Raw genomic sequence first — 26,647 nt, 5'->3', positions numbered from 1 at the left:
GTGTATTTTTTTCCAAAGACATTACACTGGGTAGCATGGACTGTCTTTAAGTTATCAAATGTACTTCTTTGGGAATAGGCAAAGAAAGTTTTAAGGTCTTTTGCAGGGTTTGGTCTTTTTTTTTTTTTTCATTATAGTCCTTACCCAGACTGAATGGGAGGTGCACTCTGCACTTGTACAATTCATTTCTCCAATGACATTGCATTATTATAGTACAGAATAGTTTGTCTTGCATTCTGAAAAAGGGGGAATATTATTAAAAATGAAAAAAAAAATTAAGGTATATGCTTGCATCCAGGCTCACTCTTCTATCATCAAAGGTGAAATTTTTGACAAAAGTGAACTGTCAGAACATTAAAGAATCATGAATAAGTTAATATCTACTTGTATTAGTGAGATAATTACTTTATCTTGGGTCAGTGTGCTAAAAAAATGTTGGTCTCTCTGCTGTTTCAGATTGTATCCAGTTTTAAAACTACAACATCAAGGGCAATCTGTCAACTGGTAAAGGAATATGTTGGCCACAGGGATGGTATTTGGGATGTCAGTGTCGCGAAAACTCAGCCAGTGGTGTTGGGAACTGCATCTGCTGGTAAAATTTTATGTTGCTAGAATATGTAGAAAAATCTGATTTAGTCCCTAAGCTCTAGCAAATACAGATCCAAAGCATACTTGAATACTGAGCTCCACACTGAAAGAGTCCTTTTAAAAAAGTTCTGTAGCTGAAAATGTCTTAAAATTGGAATTTCCTTGAAATGCATTTAACTTGTAGAAAGTTCCTTGTTGATCTTTCTAAAGCATGTGCCAGTTAACTTCCATGCAGGTCACACTCTCCTTAGTCAGCTCTAGCATGTTGGATGGTGTGAGTGGGAGGGATGGGAGCTGGTCTCCAGTGCAGTACAGAATGCCCCACGGCTGGATACAGAGATCCCTGTAGGCTTTCTGTCCTAATGCTGTGTAGCCTTTGTTCTGTAGAAGCTGTAGGTTTGGTCATAGTTTGCATATTCTTGTATTCTTGCATTCATCTGGCTTTTGCCTCAGGATAGAGGGGCAGCTAAAAATCTTTATTTTCAGTCCTTTTTGCTTTACGAGACTCCTTCCTTCCCATTGAGGGGGAACAAGTACTAGTGAATAAGTCAATAAATCTGTTATAGTCCAAAAATCAATCTAGAGGCTTGTGTAGTCTTGGAAAATTTTTATGGAAATAAACCATAACTAGATATAATTGCTCAAGTTTGAAGTGACAGTCTTCTGAAGCTGGAACAGGGACTTGAATATTATGGACTAGAAACCTTGGCTTTGTAACTGAACTGTTAGAATTTTTATGTGCCCACCGACAGGCACATTTTGTCTTTGTCCTGATTTAACTTGGAAACAGCCATTCTCCAGTTCAGCATTAAAGTACTTCCCACTTGCATACTTGTATTATTTATATATTTTTGGGTGCGGCAGGATAAAGGTGTGGCATTTGGAGTGATTTCCTCTTTAAATAAATTTTTGTAGTGCTCTGCAGTGACCTGTGTGCATTTGGGACTTCCATGCAGGAAGCAAATAGATTGTGCATAGAATTCTTGCTTGTAGTGACTGCCTTTTTCACCACAGAATGCTTTCTCTGTGCTTCCTGAATCTCATGATACACAGGTGGAACATTATACAGAAGTATATAACCAAGTTAGGAAAAATATCAAAAGTAGAATTTGCCTTTCAATACTTTCTGCAAATCAATCTGATTAGGACAACACTATTTTTTGGGGGAGATATGTATTAAGTTATAATTATAAGAAGCTTTTATATTTTATATACAGTCGAAGATAACTTGTTTGTTAGCATTAAAAATTAAAAACATATATTTGTAACTATTTACAACTACTTCTTAATTTTTGTAGATCACACTGCTTTGCTGTGGAGCATAGAAACAGGGAAGTGCCTTGTCAAGTACGTAGGGCATGTTGGATCAGGTAAGATAAGGGCATGTTGTGAAGACTGGGAGGGGAAAGTGGGTTTTGGACAACTACAGAAATGCTTATTGTGGTTTCACTTGCAGGTTTGCCAACACCGTTAACAAGTCAGTTGTGAAGTTCCACTAATTTTCATACAGAGAAGGTTCTGCAATATGATTCTTTCTTGGAGAGGCACATTAAGGCAGTTCTACAAATGCTAAATGAATAAACAACTCCATATAAAGAAATTTACAGGCACAGTTACGACACTCAGAAGTTAAATGTCAGGACTCATTGAGGTCTCATGCATATGCAGAACAAGAGAATCTTATGTAACCAGAAATTAACTGTCTTGCAGGATATGTGTCATATTTGGGATACAAAATACAGATGCTGCGTGAATATCTGTTTGCACTTCTTTGTTTAACACGTGATCCCACGTATAATTTGCTGCATAATATTAAATTGTCATCTTGTTTTGAAGACAGTTAGTTATGTATTGGCATTTGTCTTCCTTTATCCCAGTATGAATATTTCAGAAATTTTTTTTAAACCCCTCTTTGGGTGGAAAGGTGCAGTGCAATGAGTGCTTTTTATGTTAATCTTAAATTTTGGTGTCCAATTTGACAAGCACCCGATTAGCCTTCTTCTCTTTCATAGTGTGTTACAATATAGAATTTTATAGACCAAAATTGAAGAGGTTTTCCTTAGCTTTAACTTGCTGTTGAGAATTGAGCACTTTGAGGGGAGAGTCATGCACCCTGAAGATGAGAAATGCAGTTATTGACCAGGAATGTTTGGTTAAATAGCACATTACATGACCCTTGTGGCAAGGATACAAATAGAATTAAGTTCTCCAGGGAGTGGTCAGTTGCTTCAGCCATGTGTTCTACTTTTTCTTCCCTCTATATGTCTTCTAGTTCCTACAGCACAAAGATAGATGCAGATAAACAACTGGCAACACTTTAATTTGTTCAGATATCTCAGGTTCCTTGCTGCATGGACTTTCAGCTTCTATGAAGTCATGTTTAAAAACTTCAATCACTTGCACTGTCATGCTGATAATTTTCTTTTAAAATTGCTATTTGGATAACCATGAAAATAGTAAGTTCTAACCTGTATTTTAACAATTGTGTTGAAACAAAAAAATTATAAATTATGCTGTATAGAGATTTTATATAATTACATACATATAAAAATTACATTAGAAATAATATATTTTTCATTTAATAAAACTTTTCTTGTTTGACAGTTGATTTGAAATGATGCAAAGGTGCCAGCAGTTGATGCACCATTGATTAGTTCAGTTTAAGAAGTGTCTTCTCAGACTTATTACACCACACTCTCCCAACAACATAAGCATCTATTTTACTTGTATGATGGATGGAAATAATTTCAGAGTTCTTTCTTAAATTGAATCTTATGCACTGAAATAAAAATGAAGAGCTTTGTAGGTTGATAGAATTCTTGCAGGACTATTTTAAGTCCATCATATTTTGATTACATATGGTTGCAAGACTGAAATCTGATTTGTATTATTTGCATCAGGTTTTCAGGCATTTATCTTGCAATCCTAAGTAACAATCAGAGCGTTGATGGTCCTATATAATCAGTTTTCATTAAGTTAGAAATAATTATGAATACTTGAATTCTCTTTATGGAAGTCCAGAGCATTATCCGCTGTCAGCCCACTTATGATTATTTCAATGTGGTTTCTTTATCCTCTCTAACATGAACCATTTGTACTAGATTCAGGAAATAATTTTCTAGAAAATATGTATTGCTGTATAATCAACTATAGCTGCTTTCTTTGATGCTACACCTTTATCTCACCTAAGTTATTACTATAAAAATTACTCAAGACTCAAGGTGACTTGATTTTTCAATGCTTTTAAAACAAAACATTGTGAAAGAATTCTTTTTGTATGCTAACTTAAAAATTTACTTTGTTTCACACAGTAAACTCCATAAAGTTTCATCCCACTGAGCAAGTGGCTCTTACAGGTATGTAAAATTTTTTCATATGCTGATTATTTTAATTATTGTAGAAAATAAGTGTGATTTGCCAGCATCTGTGTAGGTGGGAGCATTGGGCAATGGTTAATGGGATGAAATTTAACAAGTTCAAATGCTGGATTCTGCACCTATGACAGAGTAATGTTGAGCACACGTATAAATTGGGACTGGAGTGGCTGGAGAGCAGCCCTGCAGAAAGGGCTCTGGAGGTGCTGGCTGACAGCAGGCTTGATGTGCCTGCAGTGTGCCTGGGCAGCCCAGAGGGCAAACCTCATCCTGGCGTGCATCAAACACAGCACAAGCAGGTGGACAAAAGAGGTGCTTGTCCTGCTGTATTCGGTGTTGGTGCGGCCTCTCCTGGAGAACTGCGTGCAGTTCTCGGCCCCACATTTAAGAAAGATGTGAAGGCCCTTGAATGTATCCAGAGGAGACCAGCAAAGCTGGTGAAAGGGCTGGAAGGCATGTCCTGTGAGGAGCAGCTAAGGACTTTGGGGTTGTCTGTTTTGGAGAAAAGGAGCCTGAGCAGCAGCCTCGTTGCTGTCTACGGGTCCCTGAGGAGGGGAATTGGAAATGGAGATGCTGACCTCTTCTCCCTGGGATCCAGCAATGGGATGCACAGGAATGGTTCAAGGCTGTACCGGGGAGGGTTAGACTGGACATTAGGAAGGATTTCTTTACCAAGAGGGTGGCCAAGCACTGGAACAGGCTTTCTAGAGAGGCTGTCATTTGGACAATGCCCTTAACAACATTCTTTAACTTTAAGTCAGGTCTGAAGTGGTCAGGGAGTTGGACTGGTTGATGGTTTTATGTCCCTTCCAACTGAAATAATCTGTTCTATCTATCTATATCCATACATGATATTCCCAGAAGTAAAGGAAAAGAATATTGTGCTACTGAGTGTGCAGAAAAAGCAGTGTGAAAATATGATTGTTAGTGTAAAGGTGTTTTCAGGCCTGAGTGTACCATCAGTGCAGCTTCAGGTTTGAAAACTCTCTGGTGTGCCTAATACTGTGGTTCATATAGTTCAATAATTAGGCCACTAGCTTTGGAATGAAAGAGGTCTGGAATGAATTTGCTGCTACTAGGTAAGTCATTGTAAAATGAGGATAATTATTACTGAGGTTAGAAATGAAAACACTTCTGCTTTCTGCATCTGCACTGATCACTTAAAAGGAAGGTAGGGAGCATCAGACCTTCTATCTAGCCTAGTGATTTAAGTTTATTTGGATTTTCCTGTTTTCATTTGCTAACCTTAGCCCTTGTTTCAGTACCATAAGCAATGTTGCTATGTAAACTGACTTGTGAAAACCAAACTAAACAAACAAAAGCTGCCTGTAGATAGATTTTTTGTTCTTCCATTATTTTTTCGAGAGATGGTTCTGCAAAGTATTTCAGTTGCAAGTTTTCAGGTGTCTTGTTCTTCAGTGACAATTGATTTTATAACTAATTAAAATAAAAAAAACTTTCCCCCTAATCCAGAATAGTGACATCAGGCATAATGTAAGGTTGACCTTTCTTCTAACCTTCTTGGTCCGTTAGATGAGTTATTTTTCTTAGTGCTTTCATGTACATTGCACTTGCCGGAGCTTTGCGTGCTCATTACAAACTGTTTTTCTTGATCTAGAATGCTCAGCACTGTACCCCCAGGTATTAGAACTTGTTTGTTCTGTCCATAATAAGGAAAATCTTGGGTTTCTCCTTAGTAAATGGGTAAGTCTTTTTCAAAACCTGAGCTGTAATCTGGTGTTAGTTAAACTGAGCTTTTCAAGGCAGAAGCAGAATAGCTTCACACTTGCTCTTTAGGTTTCTCATTAAAACCATGCTAAAAACATCTAATGGAAGAAATAATTGAATGAAGAACCCCAATATTTTGAGAAATGGCAAATGAAGAATGGCACCTGTGATGTATTAAATGCCTTCTTCAAATATTACATTTTGGAATAACGCAGATACTTGTCTTCTGATGTGTAGTATTTGAGTGGGTGCTTCACTGTAGGAGTGATTAATTTGGTACCTATTTATATTTTTCAAAATGAATTATGTTCTTAATCAGTATTGAAGCCAGGAGAGTAACTGTTGATGTTGAGACTTGCTTACCATAAAGTTTGCAATGGTATCTGTTAAAAAAAGATGGAACTCAGACAGTATTGCCAAATGTAACATTAAAGGTTGTTTTTATTGCCCATGGAAATGCTCTTATTTATTCTCTCTCTCTTTTTTACCTCTCTCCCCCCTGTGCAGCATCTGGAGACCAGACAGCTCACATCTGGAGATACATAGTACAGTTGCCTACACCTCAGCCAACTGCAGACTGCAATGTAAGCAATCAACTTACTGCAACTAAACTAATTGCACAGCAGTTTCATCAGATACAGGTTTTGTGATGAGACTGAATGTTAAATTTACATATAATTAAAAAATTACATGATTTGAGGATTGCCAAAGGTGGGATTTTAAGGTTTTAATTTAACAGCTGTATTTCAGCCTTTCTTTGAAAATAGACTTGCTTCACATTTTCAAAGGTGTGTGGTGCAGAATAGAATTGGCAGCTGCAAGTGCATTAATTGACTTTTTTTTCAAGGTAGTAAATGTGTAAGTAAATGAAGATGAGTAATTTTTTTGGCAATAATTCAAATTATAAATAATGAAGTTCTTTTTAAAGTAGTTAAATTCTTGTAGCTTTACTTACTGAGGGACCTGTATTAGCTATATTGAAGACAAACAGAGGTTATAGCATGAGCTTCTCAGTAAGCTAAACAGGAGCAAAGAGATGGCTGTATCATATGAGACAAATTTCTGAATGGAAAATATTTGATTCAGTTTATTTGATTTGGCATGTCCCATTTTGAAAGAACAGTACAAATGTTATCTTTTTCACATCCATGTAACATAAAAGAAAAATGGTTTTGTCTTGTGTAAGTGGAAAAGAGGTTCAGAGACTGATGTTTCATGGTTGACAAAAGAATTTATTTTGCATCTGGTTTACATCAGCACTGCATGATGACTGTGTATTGACCAACAGAAAAATATTGATGTAATGATTTAAGTTTAATGTATGAAAATATGTCTGTAAATGACTGTCTTCCTGAAGATTAAAATAGTCAGTGTCCTGTTAGATGCTTCCTATCCTTAAAAATTGAAAGGAAAAAAGTCCCTTGATAAATATGCTGCAATGAAATTCTAGGGTAATACAGTAAGGGAATGTGAAGAAACCTTACCAGATAGTAAAGGGAACAGATACTCAGAGCTAAAGAGTTCAGAGGAGACTTTAAAACGAAGTAGAATTGTAGATTCATTTAGATTGGAAAATAAAACCCTCCTAAGATCATCAAGTCCAGCTGTTGACCCAGCACTGCCAAGTCCACCACTAAACCATGTCCTTAAATGACACATCTACATGTCTTTTAAACACCTTCATGGATGGTCACTCCACTCCAGCTTCTCTGAGCTACTTGGTCCAGTGGTTGACAACCTTTTGGTGAAGAAATTTTTCCCAACAGCCAATCTAAACCTCCCCTTGGTGCATTTCCTTTTGTTCTGTTGCTTGTTACTTGGGAGAAGAGGCTGACTCCTACCTTGCTCCAACCTCCTTTCAGGTGGCTGTAGAGAGCAATAAGGTCTCCCTTAAACCTCCTTTTCTCCAGCCTGAACAACCTATTTCCCTCAGCTGCTCCTCATGAAATTGTTAATGGAGTTATTAAAACTGCAGTTAACTCACTGGTTATATTCCTTCAACTAAGTTTGTGATAGTGAGTACCTGAGTAGGCCAGGTGCTGCAGAATTAAGTTACACACATTCTCATTGAGGGGATTGGGAAGCATTTACGCTGCAAAATGTAACTTTGAGACATTCCTTCCCTTCTATAGTAAATCTTTTTTTCTCTTGTATTTTATAGCAAGTGACTGGAGAAGACGAAGTTGAGTTCTCAGATAAAGATGAACCTGATGGAGATGGGGATGGTTCCAGTGATTGCCCCACTGTCAGAGCGCCGTTAACTTCTCTGAAAAGCCATCAAGGAGTGGTCATAGCAGCTGACTGGCTGGTTGGGGGGAAGCAGGCTGTGACAGCATCGTGGGATAGGACAGCAAATCTATATGATGTAGAGACTTCTGAACTTGTCCATTCTCTTACAGGTATTTGTTCACTCACAAAAAATTAAATTGGTAGTTTGTTTTTATACGTGGGATTATTTGTAGATGCGAAAACACTGGGAAAGTAATTTGTTTTTCTGGACCACAACATGAGTGTGTACAAGACTGAAGCTGCTGCTCAATGCTGTAGTAGTTTCTAAAATTACCACCTTGTAAATCCCCTGAGCGTGAATTTGTCTTCTCTTTAAGCTTGTGATTTAACCAATGAGAGTAGTTGTTTTTAAACTGAATGTACCCAAATTCTAGTTCTTGCAAAATGCTTTTGCTGTGTTCAGGGTGTATAAAGCAGCAATAACCTGTACTACTTGGTGTGAAATGAGTAGTGCGTTTCTTTCCCTTTGAATACAGTCCCAAACTTTTACGCCGGTAGTAACATTAAAGTTCAGAATGATCACTATTCTTCTCAGTTTGGGGAAAAAAAGAAAAAAATCATCAGCATTTCGTTCCAAGTGTATGTGGAAATGAAAAGTCTTATTTTCATTGCCTTACATGTTCTCATGTGTGGTTGTAGGGCACGACCAAGAGCTCACGCATTGTTGTACACATCCCACCCAGCGTCTTGTGGTGACATCATCACGCGATACAACCTTCCGTCTGTGGGATTTCAGAGATCCTTCTATCCATTCCGTGAATGTCTTTCAGGGCCACACAGAGTAAGTGACAGCTCCTTCACAGGTTTTTACAAGTTCCAAAACTATAATCTGAAAGAAACTGTTCCAGTGCTTTTTTTGAGGTATTTAAGTTCATTCCTGTTCTGCGAGACTGATTCTCACAGAAACCTCTAACTGTCCTCCTTCAGATGTTACACAGCAGTACTTAATTTCCCAAATAGCAGCCAGGGCTCTTGATGTGATATTGCTTATGTGGTTAAGTCTCGATAAAAGTTGTTCTAATTAAAGGTGATTTAAGGTATGAGCTTGTTTTTGGCATTGGTTATGCCTGTAGTTCGGGGTTATTGCTGTGATGCAGAGGGTCAAGCAGATTGCCTCTGCTTGCCATGATACTCAGTGTGAAATAAAGGTTACTTCTTTGGAACCAGTGGACCAAAAAGCAGGATTAATTTTTACCCTTTAAAGCTTCTAATTTTTACATTAAATAGGAAATTAAAGTAAGGGCACTGATTGCCGTGTTCTGTCAAAATAGTGATTTTGATGCAACATTTTTAGTTACCAGTTTAGGCTTAATGTTATTATACTGACGACTGTTGAAGAGGGACAAATGTAGTCCTGAGAATCTGTTACGGTGTTGACTTAACTGTCTGTTTATCTCAGCTTTGATACATGGAAAATACAGGAGTAACTTGGAAATACTTTACCCAAGGAAGCAAATCTTTTTTTAAGACTTCAGAACTTGTTAAGACTTTTAAGCTTGACTGTATCAGAAAAAATTTCACCTCCTTTCTTCAGAATAAAAGATGATTGTTAATCCTAGCTCAGAACAAAACACACAAACGTTTATTCACATTTTTGTTTTTTTGTTAATTCAAATGTGTAATTTGCATTATGACTGAGTTTCAGTATCCATTTCTTCATTTCCTCAGCTATTGGCTAACCTATATATAAAGTAAAACCTCTTTAACCCTCCCTGCCCCAGATTCCTCATCTTGATAAATTATTTTGTGCATCACAATCATCCCATGTAAGTAGACATCGTCTCCTGATAGAATAATAACCTTGATTTTGTGGCCTGCATCCTAGAATTGTTTCATGCCATGACTTTTGTGCTCTTCTGTCACTTTTTCTAGAATGACTTGCAAAACTTGGAAGGTTTTATATCCAATTGGTGCTTGCATTTTTTTCTGAGCTAATTAACTTCTTCGTCCCAGGACATTTTTTCAGAGAAAGGATCAAGATTGACATTCATGTTTTTTCCGTATGTTTGCTGAGGCCAAATGATGTTGATCTGGGATGATGGATGGTGCAGATTGTAAAAGCTGTTAGCTGGTGTTTTGGCCTCCATTGCTGAGACCTACAAGCTAGCAGGGCGTTTATTTTTTATGAATGGAATAGACCTTGTGCAACCTCTTCAGTCGCTCTTATTCCAGCTTTTAATCATCTTCATATTTGTGTTTGTTGCATCACCTGTCTCCATTTTGTTCTTTGAATGTATGAGTTATTACTATTGACATAGGCTTTTCCACTAAATACACCCTAAATTTAAGGGTCTCAAAACTGACTTTACCATTCAGTGGCTAAGGCTGCTGATGTCTCTGTTCTCTTGAGTAGGTGATTCTGTTAGGGAGGTGAGTGTTTCACTAAGGAGTGCAGACAGAGCAGAGATGAGGGTGGTATTTGGCAGTTGAGACATGCTTTGAGGGATTTTATTTTTGGACATTAACTGTACTGCCTTGTGGGAAAATATTTTCAAATTACTCTCTAATCAATGCTATAACAATCTCCCCACGTTAAGCAGCATAGAAGAAACTGTTTTATCTATTGACTAGAAAATGCATACACACAAGACTTTTTTTTGGCTTTCCCGAGTGTCTCTTTGAACAATTTGCCAAGTTTTTAATATTTCGATAGGCCCTTGGCATCAGTTCTGTAAATTGGATGTTACAGTCATTAACACTGATGATTTAAAGTCCTCAACCACCGGTTTTAACAGCCTCTGGCTGAGCAGCACCTGACGAGGAGCTCATAGAGCAGCTATTTTTTCCCTGTGTATTTCACCAGCTCAACTCTTAATACGTTAAACCAATATAATTAGATGCCAAACATCTCAATCATGAGGCCAACATACCGTGTTTTTTGTGTACTACAACACAAAATCTTATTCCGTCCGGAATTCCTTCTCACTGCGGCTGCACAGCGCGCCTTGGCCGGCAGGTGTCAGCACTGTTACACTGTGCGAGGGTCCGCGGGCTGAAGAATTTGGGGGAGGGTGTAATTCCAACTTCCTTTTATTTACCTTAATGTGTTACAGTGAAGATTTATTCAAAATGGCTCATTATCGTCTTAAAATTATAACTGATGCTGATCTGTTTAGAGAAAAAGGAATCCTGTTACATGCAGAGTATGATTTTATAAAGTAAATTGACATCAAAAAATGAAAAGTTGTTGTGTGTTGTCATGTACTATAATGTTCTATCAAAGGCAGTGTATATTTTTTAAGTGATTATTTGTATCTTAAGTGGACTAAGGAATCACCTACTATTTTGGTGTCCTGAGCATATAGCTTCTTTATTAGGAGCAGAATGTTCCTTATTGTCTACTACTGTGACAATTTAAGAAAATAAGTTATCTTCCAGTAAGGCCAAAAGGAATCGTTGTGATTGACACATCTGTCTTGAGCTTCTTGCATTGATAACTGTTTGGAATTAGGAGGCAATTTTGGGAGAATTGCTAACTGTATGTGAAGTTATTTCGGTGACAAAGATTCCAGCTTATTTCTTGGTAAATTCTGTATGTTGCTTATTGCAGTGTTTAATTAACTTCCCTGTTAAACTTTTTGCATTTAGACAAACTGAGTTTGTCTAGCTTCACTTTCTGTCTTCTGATTTTTATCTTGAAGAGCTTTGTTTCCTGTATTTTCTTTTGTACAAATTATCAGTTCTTATATACAAGTTACCTATTTTGCCTTAAAGTGTGTTTTTGAATATATTTTGAAATTTATAGACCAATATAGTACATTGACAGTACATTTGCACTTCAAGCCTACATTCAGCTGAGTCTTTGAAGTATATGAAGGTCTTTTTCGAAGTTACATCTTCCTATGGAAGTTTCTAGATCTGTTTACATTTGTCATATATATGACTGTTTCAGTTCAGTACATGACTTGTTTGCCTGTGCCTTGCTCACATAGTCATAAAAATACCTTGTCACATTTTGGTTTACATTTGCCATGTTCATCTCACTTACTTATTCTCTACTGATTAAAATCATAGAATTATAGAATCAGCCAGGTTGGAAAAGACCTCTGAGATCATCAAGTCCAACCCTTGATCCAACACTGCTGTGGTTACCAGACCATGGCACTAAGTGCCACATCCAGTCTCCTCTTAAAAACCTCCAGGGATGGAGAATCCACCACTTCCCTGGGCAGCCCATTACAATGCCTGATTACCCTCTCTGTAAAGAATTTCTTCCTAATATCCAACCTAAACCTCCCCTGGCAGAGCTTAAGACCCTGTCCTCTTGTCTTACTGATGCTGCCTGGGAGAAGAGACCAACCCCCACCTGGCTACAACCTCCTTTCAGGGAGTTGTAGTGAGTGATGAGGTCTCCTCTGAGGCTCCTCTTCTTCAGATCAAACAACCCCAGCACCAGCTGTTCTCCTACTGAGAAATTTTTGAATTCAGTGGTTATTGATTAGAACTCTTCAAATTGAACTAAGATTTTGTTCTGAAGAGCAAAATGGTTCTGGCATCTACCTGGCAATTTTCATTCCAACTTCATTTTTGTTTTTGTTTGCCAATGCCTGCATAGCTGTGTCTTGTTGGGGCTGTGAAGGCCTTTCTTTTACCAGCACAGTGACCTAGTTGAATGACCGGTGTTGACATGCTCTTGCATATGTACTTGATGAGATTTTTTGTCCCTTTAAGTACTCTGCATGCACTTGATGTGCGAAACCTTCTAAAATGTTCATGTTGGAAATCTTTACTATTTGTAGCTTAAAAAAACGCCTTAGTTTGTACAGGTCTAGTCAAGCACTTTACAGATTTTATTCACTTGTTCTGTCAATTCAGTAACACTGGAAATAAATTGGCAACAGAATGCTTATTAGCTAGTGGATTTATATACAGCTTTTAAACTGAACAGTCCTTTTGCTGTATATTTGTATGCTGATGGTTATATGCAGCTGGTGAATTACTTGGTAAATAATAAAGGGTTTTGTTTTGCTTAGTGACCATCAAAGGTGCACAGTGGTTGGAGACATCTCTCTTGAAAAGCTTGAATAAAAATATGCAGGGCTTCCAAGTCTGGACTTGCAAATACCATCCTTCAAAGAATAAAATGATGTCTTAAGAAGCAGCTTTGGGTTGCTATCCTAAACTGAATATCCTTTGTTAATGCTTCTTGATTGTTCAGTGTATAGCAATGCACCACCACCTTGTCTGGGCGATTAAATGCATTTTTGGCTTAAAAATAAATAAAAATTTGACTAGGTACTTTTGACCTAGCCTGAAAAAAATTACACAGTTTGTTTATTGCTTTTCAAACTTACTGATCTTTGTGGCTAGATTGAACCAGTGCATCAAGTGTGAATGTGTGTTAGTTGTGGAATCTGTATCTTTGTGTTACTTTCTAGAAAACTCAGTGAAAAATTGCTTAAATTAAAGCTTACGCTATTTCTTCCAAAGAGCTGAGCAAGCTGGCTTATAGCTCTTTTGGACTATGGCATATTCCTTCTCCTTTCACTCTGGTCGTGTGGCTGTAGGAGACCAGAAGGGAAAGTTCCTGTTCATTTGCTGCTTGAATGTCTCTGAATATGCAGCTGGATGGTGAGTTGTGCTTCATCCAGAGAACTTTGAAATTAGAGAGCTGCAAATATGTCTTGTTTCAACTTTTCATTTTCAAACTCCTACACTTGCTGGAAAATCTCAATTAAAAAATGTAAAAATGATTAAGCAGCTGCTGATTAGGATGCAGGGCTGAATTTTGGCATTTAGTGAATTGAGAGTTAATGTCAAAATGGCATTCCATTTCAAGAGACTAATAATTGCTTTAGTTTCATGGACACTCAGCTTTCCAAGGTCAGCTGGCTTTCCCAGATTCTCAATTCTGCAAGGTTTAATTCTCATACCTTATATGTGTCTGTCTTGAATATATTGTTCTTGAAAGAGCAAATCATGGAGGGGGGAAGGGTCTTTTCTGCAGGCAGTGATGTCATTAGACATCCCTGTTGGAAAGTAGTCTTGTTATAGATATGCCCAATATTGCAAGGACACTGTTAGGTATTTTTATTCAGCCACATTTTCTTGGTGAAGTTAAAGCGTATGTAGATGTAGTTCTAAAAATGCAAGCTTTGCACCTTTGACTAAAAGCTGTGCTTGTGCTTTTAGTCAAAATTTTGTGCCAAACAAAACGTAACAAGTTGGATGCTATCAGTGGAGTTTGACCAGTTTAAAGCATCTGTTCTTTTCAAGATAGTCCTGTTTTTGCTTCAGCTATTAATGTGATCACTGATGCTTTGTCTACCATTTTTCTGTTGTTTCTCATCAAAGAGTGCCTTAGGCGTTCACCATGTGCAGATATCTCAATCCAGCTTCTGTAAGAAGTGCAAAATTTTTGTGATGAAACATTCAGTTTTCTCCCCAAGCCTCACTGATTAACTAGATGGTTCTGATATTGCTGTTAATATTTCTACCTTATTCTGTCTGCCGTGGGTTTTTTTTCTTCTTGCATTTCATTGAAAAAGGCTCCAAAGTCATGTTTCACACACTGTTCTGATCCCACATTTCCATGTTGAATATTCTTTAAGTGAAGATTATGGTCTGGATTTGAAGCTCCAGGGTTATTTTTTTTTAATGCTTTTAATGCTTCTGAACATGTTTCGAAACCTTTTTGGTTTACATTTATTACATGCATGTAACTGAGCATACTAAGGATTCAACAGTTTTCTTAGCCTTGTTAGCAGCCTTAATAGCTGACAGCTCAGGCATCCAGCTTTGAATTTGTCTCACTTCCCGTGCTGTTCACTTCTTTGTCAGTCTGTCAGAACAGACTAGAGCCAGCACGTTTTACGTGCCTTCAACTCATCCTACTTACCTCTCTTTGCTCTCTTGCACAGCTTGAAATACCCCATTATCTCTTCTAACCTTTCCCCAACCCAATGTTGGAGTTGCCAAAGTGCCACAAAAAGCAATTCTTTATGTTCTTGAACCTTCTCTGGTGTCATTGGTGAACTCCCCAAGGCAGAAATGGCTTCCTAATTAATAGAGAAATATAAGAAATTGAATAATCTACTCCTTAAACTATAAGACGAAGTGCTTAAAAGCCCTATAGCTAAAAGAAAAAAAAATGTTTTATTTTGGGGTGTGGGGTGTGTAACATGCAAAGTTTGATTGCACTCAGTGTTAGCCATTAGAGTTTTGTCAGTTGCTTTAAAAAAGATGTAGATGATAAGTCTGTATCCAACTGCTTTTGACTGCTTTAAGCTTCGCTACAATAGATGGAAAGAATCTTAATTCCATTCTTGAATGCATGCAGTAAAAAGTGCTATGATTTTTTTTTTTCAGCTGACCCACAGAAGAGGGTTGTAAGAGGGTCCTTTCTTTGTATTCTGTCTGTGCAACAGTAGTGCAGGGATAAATGGACCTTTTTTTATCCCATTACAAATGTAATGGAATTGATTTAAAAATATTTGCACCTTAACTAATTTACTAACTTGCCGTTGAGTAATCTTCATACAACCTAGTTACTGTTTTCATTGCTGTATCATTTTATTATTTTTAAGATAGCGAGAAAGGGAGACTGGCAATTTTCTGTAAATGTCATGAAACACATCTCTGGAATACACATTGTTGATTTAAATGCTAAAAAAAATGACTCTTGAGTGCTAACATTCATCTCTGAATTCCCTCCCTTTCCCTTCTGTGTTAATTCCTGGAGAAGAGGAGGCTCAGAGGGGTCCTTATTACTCCCTACAACTACCTCAAAGGAGGTTGGAGCCAGGTGAAGCTCGGCCTCTTCTCCCAGGCAACCAGCAACAGGACAAGAAGGCATAGTCTTAAGCTATACCAGGGGAAGTTTAGGTTGGACATTAGGAAGAAATTCTTCACAGAAAGGATGATTAGGTATTGGAATGGGCTGCCCAGGGAGGTTGTGGAGTTACCATCCCTGGAGGTGTGTAAGGAAAGACTGGACGTGGCACTCAGTGCCATGGTCAAGTTGACATGGTGGTGTTTGTTCAGAGGTTGGTCTCTGATCTCAGAGGACTTTTTCAACCTAATTGATTCTGCGATTCTATAATTCCTTCATGGTTCATTCTTACTGTTTCTCAAGTTGGAGAAAAAGGCTTTGCTGGTATTTGGATATAAATCCATAGGCAGACTTTGGCAATTATATGTGTAGCTCCTTCTGGAATCAAGTGCTTTTAGCACTTCGGAAACCTGAATGCACTCAAATGTGGAAGTACTGGTGTTCTCCTGACGTGGGACTCCTTTGTTCACTATCTCCTTGTGAGATGGGCAGCCTGTTGTCCATATCTGGAGGTTTTAAACACAGGTCCTGGCTTCCCCCCAGGCTGCAGATGGCTCAGTGTGGGGGTACACTTTGTTCCCCTGGTGCAGGAAATTTCATCCTAAATAGAGATTCCTTTAGGTTTTGTTTCTGAATTTTCCTGCTTGAAACGAGAGAGGCATATTTGAGCGCTCAAATTTTGCTGTTTACCTACAATTTGATGTACCTTGAATAAATTTATCTGAAAACTCTGGTTTTATCCATTTTCATCCCACACACAGATTAATGCGTGTATGTAGATGCCTTTCCAAGGGTGCAAAAACATGTTGTCTCCCAGCATTCAGTGGCAAATCCCAGTTTAGGTTGCAAATCAAAACGGAAAGAGCAGTGTTAACTTCTTTTTTTGGTGCATTGCCAGCGAGGGTTCTGCATCAGCATTTCATGGTCCAGCATTTCCAATGTTTGTTTCTTTTCCCCCTTCCCCTATGTGTAAAATTTCAGCAGATTGTTATGCAAAACAGTTTTGTGTCTCAGTGTGACTGGGGAGACAGCTGTTCGGCCTAATGAGGAGTGCGAGCACCACGGTATTTCTGGTGATTGAGACCCACGGAGGGAGCAGGATGTGCGAGGCCAGGCAGCGGTGTGTGGTGAGGAAGTGCCACGCTGTCAGCTGGAAGTACACGCTCGGCTGCTCCCTATGACAAGATAAATGAGTTTTGCTGGGGTTTGGCGGAGGCTGAGGCTTTTTTGGAGAATGGTTGTAGCACACCAAACTCCCTGTGGGACGCACAGTTTGAAGTGTCATAAGACTGCTTCCTCTTTGCCTGTTTTTTTTTTTAATGTCGTAGAATACCTGTCATCTTTTTGAGTTATTAAAAACCTAATGTCTTCTAGCATTCAATTAACATGGGGTCTGATGATCTTTTGTTGACACTTTTTATTAATTTAGCCAAGGGGATGTTAACCAGAGTTTTATCTGAAGACTAATACAAACAGAAATTAAATGTAGCCACATGAAAATATATGGAGAAGGCTTTTAATTTTTGTGATATGGATGAAGTTAGAGAGGCAATACTTTTGAAAGGTTATCTGTGTATTGGCAGCTCTGTTAACTTCTTTCTTCCCACACAGACTTTGCTTCCCTTTCTTCTCAACTTCCCCCTTTATCTGGGCTGAAGTCCTGTTTTAGTTTATAAATAGAAAGTGGCTTTTCTTCTTGTTGCTATTTTGTTTAAATTAAAACAAACAAACACAAAAATAAGAAAAAAATTGATGAGATACATCTATCTCACATTAATAGATACCCCAGTTTGGAATAGCAGAGGACACAAAACATGGTCTGTACTGTGTAAGATCTATGAGCTCAGCACTTGCTCATGTTTTTTAAGTCAGTAGTGTTGTGCATATTTTTGAATTTACATGTATATGGGTTTTTTAAATATGAACTCAATATGTTTCACTTTATTTAAAAAAAACCCAAAACAAACCAGCCAAAAAACCACTTGGTCTTTACTCAGATGACAACAAAGTGCTGATAACCCTCCCCAGAGTTGTCAGGTTTGTGAGAATGATACTGCTTTTGCCTCTCTTGACTTTTTAAGTTACATAAAACTTCAAGTGTTGCAATCTTATTTTGAAAATGAGATATATTTGAGAATTGAATCAAGTGTATCTACAGGTTGTCCTAGAAGAGTCTTGTTTCATTTTGTTAAAAGCACAGTGTCTGGGAAGTGTTATGTAGACATCCATATACTCTTTGCTTTGGAACTGGGACCAAAATCCCTGATCATAAACAGTGGGTTCAGTAAAAAGTGCAAAGCTCTGTATCTAAAAGGCTGTTTCCATAGTCACGTGTGCTTGCAAATAGTGCACATCCCAGCCTGCAGTGCCTTACAGGGACAAACTGAGGGTGGACAGAGGGCTAAGACCACTTAACACCTTTAAAGTTGTCAGTGAAAACAGAGCAGCCTTCCCTTTCTGTCACTTTCCCTGTTGCCAGAGAGCTACAGCAGAACTTAATTGCATTTTTATTTTACAAACTTTTTCTTTGTGTATGCAGTAATATCTGAATGGTTAAGCTGAAAACAGTACAGAAAAGGATTTTGTTATCTTTTAGGAGTCTTCATTTTACAGGAGCAGGAAGGGTTGAGCTTCAACCTAGGGCTGACATTCTGTTCTCCTGGCAATGGTTCTGAGTGTTTTAATTTTAAAAATTATAAACCTAAGGATTAGAGAACTTTATGTAGTCAAAGAAACCATGTTTGAAAGTGATAAGTGATAAAGGAGAACCACTATGAGATCAAAGAAGCTGGAAAGCTTTTTAAAGTTTTGAAAAAGAAAGCACCCAAACTCAGAGGGTTATTTTAAGACAGTTTCACAACGTATTCCAGCTGTAATTAAATGAAATGTATGGTGGGAAAACAGATCAGATTTGTTTGTTGGCAGCACAATACTAAAGCACAGTATATTCACTCACCTGGAGAATTTTGTATGACTTGAATTCCTTATGCTGTTGAGTACAAGGAAGTCTCCCAATGTGTGTGCAAATTATGGAGATTGAGAAGAGAATTTTAACCTTAAGAACAGTGTTTCAAATGTGTTGCAGCAGTACAGAGTTAAGGGAAAGCTTGAAATATTTTTCTGAGGTATTTTGCAGCTTGGGTAAAGAAATAGGGAGAAGATAAATGCAGATGTTGGTAAGTTTAAAGGAGGTTGGGCTGGTAGAAGACAAGGTTGATGCTAAGAAATGCCAACTGTGTTGTGCAGCAGCTCAAACTACATGAATGAGTTTTCTTCCCAAGTGCAAAGGTGCCTTATGAAAGAGATTTAGTAGTTGTAGCCTTCATGTATGTTTTAACTTCTTGACTTTTGGTTCATAAAGTACAGAAGATTAGTCAAAGACCTCTTGGTTCTTATTGTAATCATCTCCCTGGTAGCTTTGCTGCACTCTAATAATGCATTAGGAAACTTGGTATCATGAATAAAGTGGGCCTTCGTCCTAATTAAAACTTAATTTGGTGTCAATTTAAATTAAGAGGCTTGCATAAACTGGTCCATTGTGACCTGGCTTGTGCTAATCTCAATCAGCAGCTTGGATAGGACATGAATTCAAATTTCTGCAGAACAACAAAAGCGACAGTAACAACTGACAACTTAAATTAAAATTACTAAATTCTAAGAATTGACGTGCGTGACCCAAGTTACAAGATAGGTCATTAAATCAAATCTGTAGAAACAGAGTTGAGAAGCCTTCCCTAATGATTGTAGGGAGAGATAGAAATGCTTTGTTAGTACATTATGTGGGCAGAAAATAACTGGTTATGGGTTGGGAATTCACACAATTACAACGAATATAGTAGTACAAAAGCTCTTACTTGGTTAATATGAAGTAAAGGTAAAAGATTAAAAAAACCCACCACTGACTTAATCATGAAAACTGTTCATTTGAGCCCAGCAGTATACTGTCTTCTGAAAGTATAAAATACAAAGATAATAAAATTCTAAAATAAAATTAATTATAAAATCTCTTCTGGAAGTAGTGTTTTGCACTTTCAGTTGCTACAAATATTCTCATAAGTCTTTCTGTGACTGCCCTTGTGCATTTATAGACATAATGGGTACAATTTGAAAGAATTGTATGATCGTCCTTCTTACTGCTTTTTGCCATTTTTTCATCTGACTCTCAGACTTACCTGCTTGTAAAACAGGAATAGAAATCACAATTAGAAATTGTTAGATTGCTGTAGCTATTGGCAGTGGAGTTATACTGGAGGCTCTGTGTGTGGATTACAGCATGTTTATGTGTGTGTACAAAATAGCTTTAGCTACACCTCAGGTAGGTATTGGGGACCTCCTCGGTGTCTGTGCAGGGAGTGACAGATGCCTGGGGTAGTTCTACGGAAGTCTTTGGATGGAAAGAAAAGAACTTGAGTACTAGTCTCAAGGCACTTAAGAGGAAGAATTGTACTCTATGCTACAAATTCAGTTTGTGTTGTCTGATAACTACTGGACATTAGTGCAGAACTTCAAAAGTGAATTAAGGTTTCAAGACTGGACATGTTTAGCTCATACCAGGATCAGTGGAATATGAAAGATGCCTCCAGAGTGAGTCTCTAGTGTCGGGCTGCTTCTCTTAGCAATTGGACCAGTCAGATTATTTTTAAAAAAATAAAATAAAAAAGACATATGTTAAAGGAAACACAGGAACAGAAACTACAATTTCTAAATCAGATGTTAGTTTAATAAAAAACTTTAGAGCTTAATGTCTTTCTCTTTACTTCTGATTGTTTAGCACTGTGACATCTGCAGTTTTCACTGTGGGAGACAATGTTGTTTCTGGTAGTGATGACCGTACAGTAAAAGTCTGGGATTTGAAAAACATGAGATCTCCTATTGCAACAATCCGTACAGATTCTGCAGTCAACAGGTAAGCAGATCTCTGAGTTACTGTTTTTCTTCATTCATGTCTTCTTAATTAATTCATAATTTCTTTCACCTGTGGGAGTGGTCCAGAGCTGAAACACAGAGGTTTAGACTGGATATTTTTTTACTAAGAGGGTGGTCAAGTCCTGGAACAGACTTCCTAGAGAGATGGTCGATGCCCCAGGCCTACCAGTCTTGAAGAGGCATTTGGGCAACATCCTTAATAACATGCTTTAAACTTTGGTCAGGCCTAAATTGATCAGACAGTTGGAATAGATGATTGCTGCAGGTACCTTCCAACTGAAATAGTCTATTCTATTAATTCACTGAATATACATTTAATTTTAGTCCCTAAAATTGGTGTTGAGATTTGTAAGAATTTGAGAAAGGTCTGAAATGGTTTTATAAAATGCTTGTGTAGTCAGCATTAATTTTCAGTAAATACATAGCATTGTTTTTCTGAGATTTTTGTATACGGGATGCAAATGTTAAGGCTGTTTGAGGATCTGGTGCAATAGAAAGTACCTTAATGGTTCAATACTTTTTCCTCTTTCCATTTGTGAATTCTATTCAGGAAAAATTCAGCTGCATCCGTTCCCGTGAGCTTAAATTTGTGCTGTCAAGTTCTATTTGCCAGGCTCGTTGTTTTGCACATAACCTACTTTTGTCTCTTCTGTGCAGGATTAACGTGTGTGTTGGCCAAAGAATCATCGCCCTTCCACATGACAACCGACAGGTCAGATTGTTCGACATGTCAGGAGTGCGATTAGCTCGGCTCCCTCGCAGTAACAGACAGGTAACTGGGTATTTATAGCTCTCAAGTATGTCTGCTCTTATTTCACACAAGGTTAAAAGCAGGATTTGGGCTCTCCAGCTTAAAAGCTGAACAAATGATGAACAACACTTGTCTAAATAAACGCGCTGTCGTTGGTTACTGAAAAGAACCAACATGCAAATATGAAACATTTTGAACTTTTTTATTGGAATTGCAAATAATGTTTCAAGTGCCTTTCATAATTTTTTCTCCTTACTAAAGTGAAATGGAAGAAGTGTGTAAGAACCTTTCAGAGGAGTTTCAATGCCTTGATGTGAATTGTGTCAGGAAAGTGGCTCACTATGAGATATAACAGTGGTTTTCTTGTATTTGTGTTTTGGGGTTTTTTAATTACGCAGTTTAGTTTGATATATATGCCAGGTTGGATGAGGCTTTGAGCAGGCTCGTCTGGTGGAAAGTGTCCCTGTCCATGGCAGATGGGTTGAAACTTGATCTGTAAGGTCCCTTCCAACCCAAACCATTCTATGATTCCATGATGCAGAAACAGAAGGAAAAAGTGGGGGTCAGTTTTGTGAGCTCACCTTTTACGATTTGGTGATAAATTTTAATTTTTTTTTTCTTCCATGCTTATGCGTGTACATTCTTGATATTTAGTACTACATAATAAAAAAGCCTTGCTGCGCCCATCAAGCTTTGTGCATTTGTGGTGCTATTTAGCATGGCAAGCATCACTAATAGAGCAAATTAGACTAAGCGAAATTAATTGATTATGCCACTTCAGTAGGTGTTTTTTGGATTGATTCAGCAGTTCTTGACAGAATTTAGGAAGGAGTTTTAAGACTTATTTAGTCTATTTTAGGATTTTTCTAATTTGGGTTTTTTTTTTAGTTCATTGTAGTCTTGAGGGTTTTTTTTGTGTGTATGTGCATGTCTTTTTTTTTTTCTTAGTAGTTCCATTCAGACTGACACTACTGAAACCATGGCCAGTTTATCTATTCATCTGTCTGTCTATCTATCTATCTATCTATTTATTTAATTTTTTAACTTAAATGTTGGTCAGAATCCTATTTCGGACACTTTTGTTACTATTGGACTTGAACTTGTCAGTGTGATATTCCTCCTGCTGTAGTATTATCCCTTCTGAATTATGAACATGATGGACACTTATTCTTGCAGGCTTGTAACAACATATTTGCCAGCAAGTAGTTCCATATTTTAAGATTGCTTTTATAAATAAAAATTCTGAAATCAAAATTCGATTTTCTTTTGCAAATAAAAGATAGCAAACACACCTTGGAAATCTCAAAAGTTTAGATGCACCTGTTTCTGTGCCTCTGTCCTTATTGATCCAGTGCTGGATCTCATCATTGTAAAGACTTACCTTGCAGATGAAGGTAACAGTGACTTTTAGGATTCTCAATAACTGTAAAAACTAGGATGAGCACTGGCAAGTTTGCCTTGCTGACACAGAGGTTTCCCTGTGCCGTGTCGGTAACGCTGCTGTCTCCCGGCTGTCGCAGGGGCACAGGAGGATGGTGTGCTGCTCCGCCTGGTGTGAGGACCATCCCATATGTAACCTCTTCACGTGTGGGTTTGATCGTCAGGCTATCGGGTGGAACATCAACATCCCTGCTTTGCTACAGGAGAAGTGAAATCCTGAAGGAGTTTCTGCGTTTGTGTCGCCATGGACTTCTACACTTTGGCAGACTGCTCTGAACACTGGTCTGCTCCCGCTGTAAAAGCTCTTCCATAAGGGGAGGCTTGAGCAAATGTTGTTCTTGTTACCACATTGTGCACAGTTTGCATGAGTTGTACAGAAGATGTGATTTTTTTAAAGATTAGTTTGTCTTGTGTATGAACTTTTATATTTTGGCATCCACTGGTCAATATGTTCACTGTTGCATAGAGCACATAAATGTTCATAAGTTATTTAGCATTCAGTAGTTACACAGTAGGGCATTACATTTGTGACATAAATGTGAAACTTATGTAATTACTGTAGAGAGTGTATAGGAGTCTGTTATGTTTTTCCATGACTCTACATATCTGCCTTGTGTTAAAAAGAATCTGCAGGGCTAAAACTTTGAAATGAAGTGTGAAATTCACTAGTTGTATGATTGTAAACATTTTCCTGTTTGCATCTGATTTGGAATACTTTTTTTAGTGCTGCATTATAGTGCAACTTCAGCTCCATTTTTATTCCAGTTACTGGAGAAATAGTAGATTTGAGAAGGAAAATGCAAGCAACTTGTAGTGAATATAGACTGCCAGGTTTATTTGTAATGCTTTTTGTACTTTTTCTTTTGAAAAAAGAAAAATATTTGTTCTGCCCTTCTTATATAAAGTGATTCTAAAACCTCATTGCATTTCATACTAGCAAAAATCCAGAATATTATAATTCTAATCACTGAAATCTGGTCAAACAAATTCTGAAGCACTTTAGTTTATAGCTGTTGTTATAAACCGTTTATGAAAGTTTGACTTTACCAGTGAATGTGAGCTGACCTTTGTAAGAAGGATTACTTCTTTTTGGTGATCTGCCCAGAAAGGAAATAGGTTTTTTTGGGGTGATGTTTTTGTTCATGTACCTACAGTGAACATATTTTTAATTGTGTTCACTTCCCATATTTTTATTTTGAGCCAGCAATACAAAGCAAATGAGTACTACCTCAAAAATGAATGTTGGTCAAGATGCGTCGAATCTCTCTGTAGCCTAGAAAAAAGCACTTTTGGTCTCTGCCTGAAGTACTATCTCTGACACGAGAGGAAAGACAATCATGCTACATGTGATCCTTAAGGTAATTAACACTTAAAGCTAGTGGAGCAATACAGTCAGTAAACATCATCTGTTACCTTTCTGTTCTAGGACGACAAGGGCTGCTGCAGTCCCTGTCCGGTTCCAGAAGGGGATAATTAACACAGGTCTCCTTTCTTTCTTCCAAATGGTCTTACTCTGGTTTTGCTCCTCACTGTGCTTGGCTATTTTTTGCACTGGCAGTGGGGTGTTACACTGCAGCTGCTGCTGATGTAAGTAAATGCAGGTGGCAGCTGATGTCTTCAAAAGAACAGAAAGGCTGCTTCAGACAGACACCTCTTTTTGGCTAAAGGGAGATGCTGCCCCTATAACTGTCTGACATATCACAGTATAATATGAAGGGTGAGGGTGAGCCAAGGGTACACTCTTACAGTGGGAATCATGGGGTTTATGGTGGGTTGGCAGAAGTATTAGGAGCGTTTTATCTCATCGTTATGATTTTGTGAAACTGCAGCTGTGCTCATGTCCTCTACAGCACTGTTTATAATGACATGAAGACAGATATGTTAGCTGGTTCTGTTAACTAACATATATATGGCATGGGAGTGCAATGGGATTGGATGATGAATGCATCAGTGAGGAACTGTAGGAAAACAGGAGTCCTAGACATAGTTTTGGAGTGTAGCATTAAGGAAGCTCAAAATATTTAATGGAGGATATATATGCAGTATCTGTATAGTACAGGTCATCATAGTAGTTTGATCCCCTGTTTTTTCTTTTGTGGAGTTTGGGTTGATTTTTTTTTTTGAGATACAAGATACATACACAGCTGTGCTGAAGTAATCTTAAATACCAAAACCAGTGAGGTTGCACAAAGCAGCTGCAGAGTTTTAAGTCTTCTGCTGATAAAAGTTAAATGATGGTGTCAAAATTTATTTTCACTTTTTTTTTTTTTTTCTGGGTTTTTAACTCTGGGGTAAAGCCGTTTAATGTTGAGTTACAGGTTTTATTCCTTAAGAAGACAAGACTCATTTTCTTTTAGTTGGTGACAGGAAGAATTTTACAAAGGTTTATGCTGTTTAAAAATAGAGAGAAAAATGTCTGGCCAGTTAAAGCAGTTTCTCCAGCGTGGCCTGCATGTAGTATCTTGAGCAATGGCTGTCCTTTATTACCTGAGGTGGGGGGAGAGGCTCACTGGTTTTGGTCCTGCTAAACTAAAGTGTCTGTTTAAGCTTCTCTAATACATATGTAATACAGGACCACTGGACTCTATGCAGTTTAATCATCATTGCTGCAAACTTTTTATATCACCAGAGGGACCGTCCTCTGGTACCAGGAATGGGTTATTACATTGTTTCATTTTGAAAAAATCAAGCAAACAAGGTGCTAGAGCCACGTTCTTATGAGCAGGCTAATACTTAAATCAGCTGAACACAACTATCACGTAGCTTAATTTTATATTCTGTACTGAAGGGTAAGCAGAACTGCCATTCCCCTTGAAGCAAAACATGTGAGCCATGGTGAATAATACAACATTGACTTAATGTGTGGAAAGCATTTCATGGCTTTTAATGTTCTAAAGAGTGTTTTTCAGCACTGAACAATGTCTAGCATTTCATAAAATGGAGGAGAGTTGCAGTTACAGTTTCAGTATTGTGCAGAATTTCACAGAAAACTCATCACTGGGCAAAACCAAGCTTCTGTGTCTTTCTCTCAAGCAATGCACATCAGTTTTCACAAAGTTTGTGTTTAATATAGAGTCAGAAAGATCTGGAATGAAACATCTTATTTGTTGCCTAAATCTGTGAAAACTACCTTTTGGGGAAAAGAATTTATAAGTTATGTGGAACCACTTTTTATTATTCTGCTAATTTGTTTTTAGATGTAAAATGTTTTTCTTCATTACAATTCAAAATGCATTAAAACATTCAACAATTTTTTTTTGCAAGTTGCTGTTCTTCTGTGTTGCATTAAGGTTGGTGTCAGTATTTCACTTTGTTAGTAGTCAAAGGATCTTCCTATCCACATTCCACTCTTTTTCACTCAAAAAGATTGTTTCTGAGGCATTGATGAGCACAGCTCCTCTGGAAGAGAGGGACAAGGCTGTTTACTACAGCAGGAGTTCTGTAGTGCTAATGATCATGCTGCCAGTAAGGTATCTAGAGTGAAAAGGTGCTCAGGCCTGCATTTGTACTGTCTTCTCCAGTTCTGTATGGAAAGAAATTGTAATTGCATTTTGTTATGCAAAGCTGTCCATGTGACTTTTCACAGCGCTGTACAAATTGACATTTTTAAATGAAATCTAAAGCAGGTTTTTTAATATGGGGTTTTTTTTATATGTTTAAACTACAGCAAAAGTGTTGCAAAACTACTCTGGTAGAGAAACCCCACCATCATTTTTTCTGTAGGTTAAAATAAATGATGGTTGATCCCATATTCTGAACAAAGCTTTGTAGTGTTGAAAT

General features: G+C 37.7%; 1 protein-coding gene across 2 annotated transcripts in view; it reads left to right on the top strand.

Moving 5' to 3' along the window:
- Nucleotides 1-26,122, top strand: part of WDR37 (WD repeat domain 37) — a 44,154-nt gene extending 18,032 nt beyond the window's left edge. For both annotated transcript variants that reach the window (XM_064637641.1, XM_064637650.1), the window contains 9 exons: nt 457-592; nt 1,887-1,958; nt 3,900-3,944; nt 6,198-6,274; nt 7,852-8,089; nt 8,619-8,760; nt 20,522-20,656; nt 21,334-21,448; nt 22,948-26,122. In XM_064637641.1, the coding sequence (XP_064493711.1) occupies nt 457-592; nt 1,887-1,958; nt 3,900-3,944; nt 6,198-6,274; nt 7,852-8,089; nt 8,619-8,760; nt 20,522-20,656; nt 21,334-21,448; nt 22,948-23,079 (1,092 nt within the window). In that variant the 3' untranslated portion in view covers nt 23,080-26,122. The remainder of the gene's footprint in view (nt 1-456; nt 593-1,886; nt 1,959-3,899; nt 3,945-6,197; nt 6,275-7,851; nt 8,090-8,618; nt 8,761-20,521; nt 20,657-21,333; nt 21,449-22,947) is intronic.
- The last annotated feature ends 525 nt before the right edge of the window (nt 26,123-26,647 follow it).

The sequence above is a fragment of the Pseudopipra pipra genome, chromosome 1, assembly GCF_036250125.1.
Source record: "Pseudopipra pipra isolate bDixPip1 chromosome 1, bDixPip1.hap1, whole genome shotgun sequence".
Lineage (NCBI taxonomy): Eukaryota > Metazoa > Chordata > Aves > Passeriformes > Pipridae > Pseudopipra > Pseudopipra pipra.
This window is presented reverse-complemented; position numbering and strand designations above follow the sequence as displayed.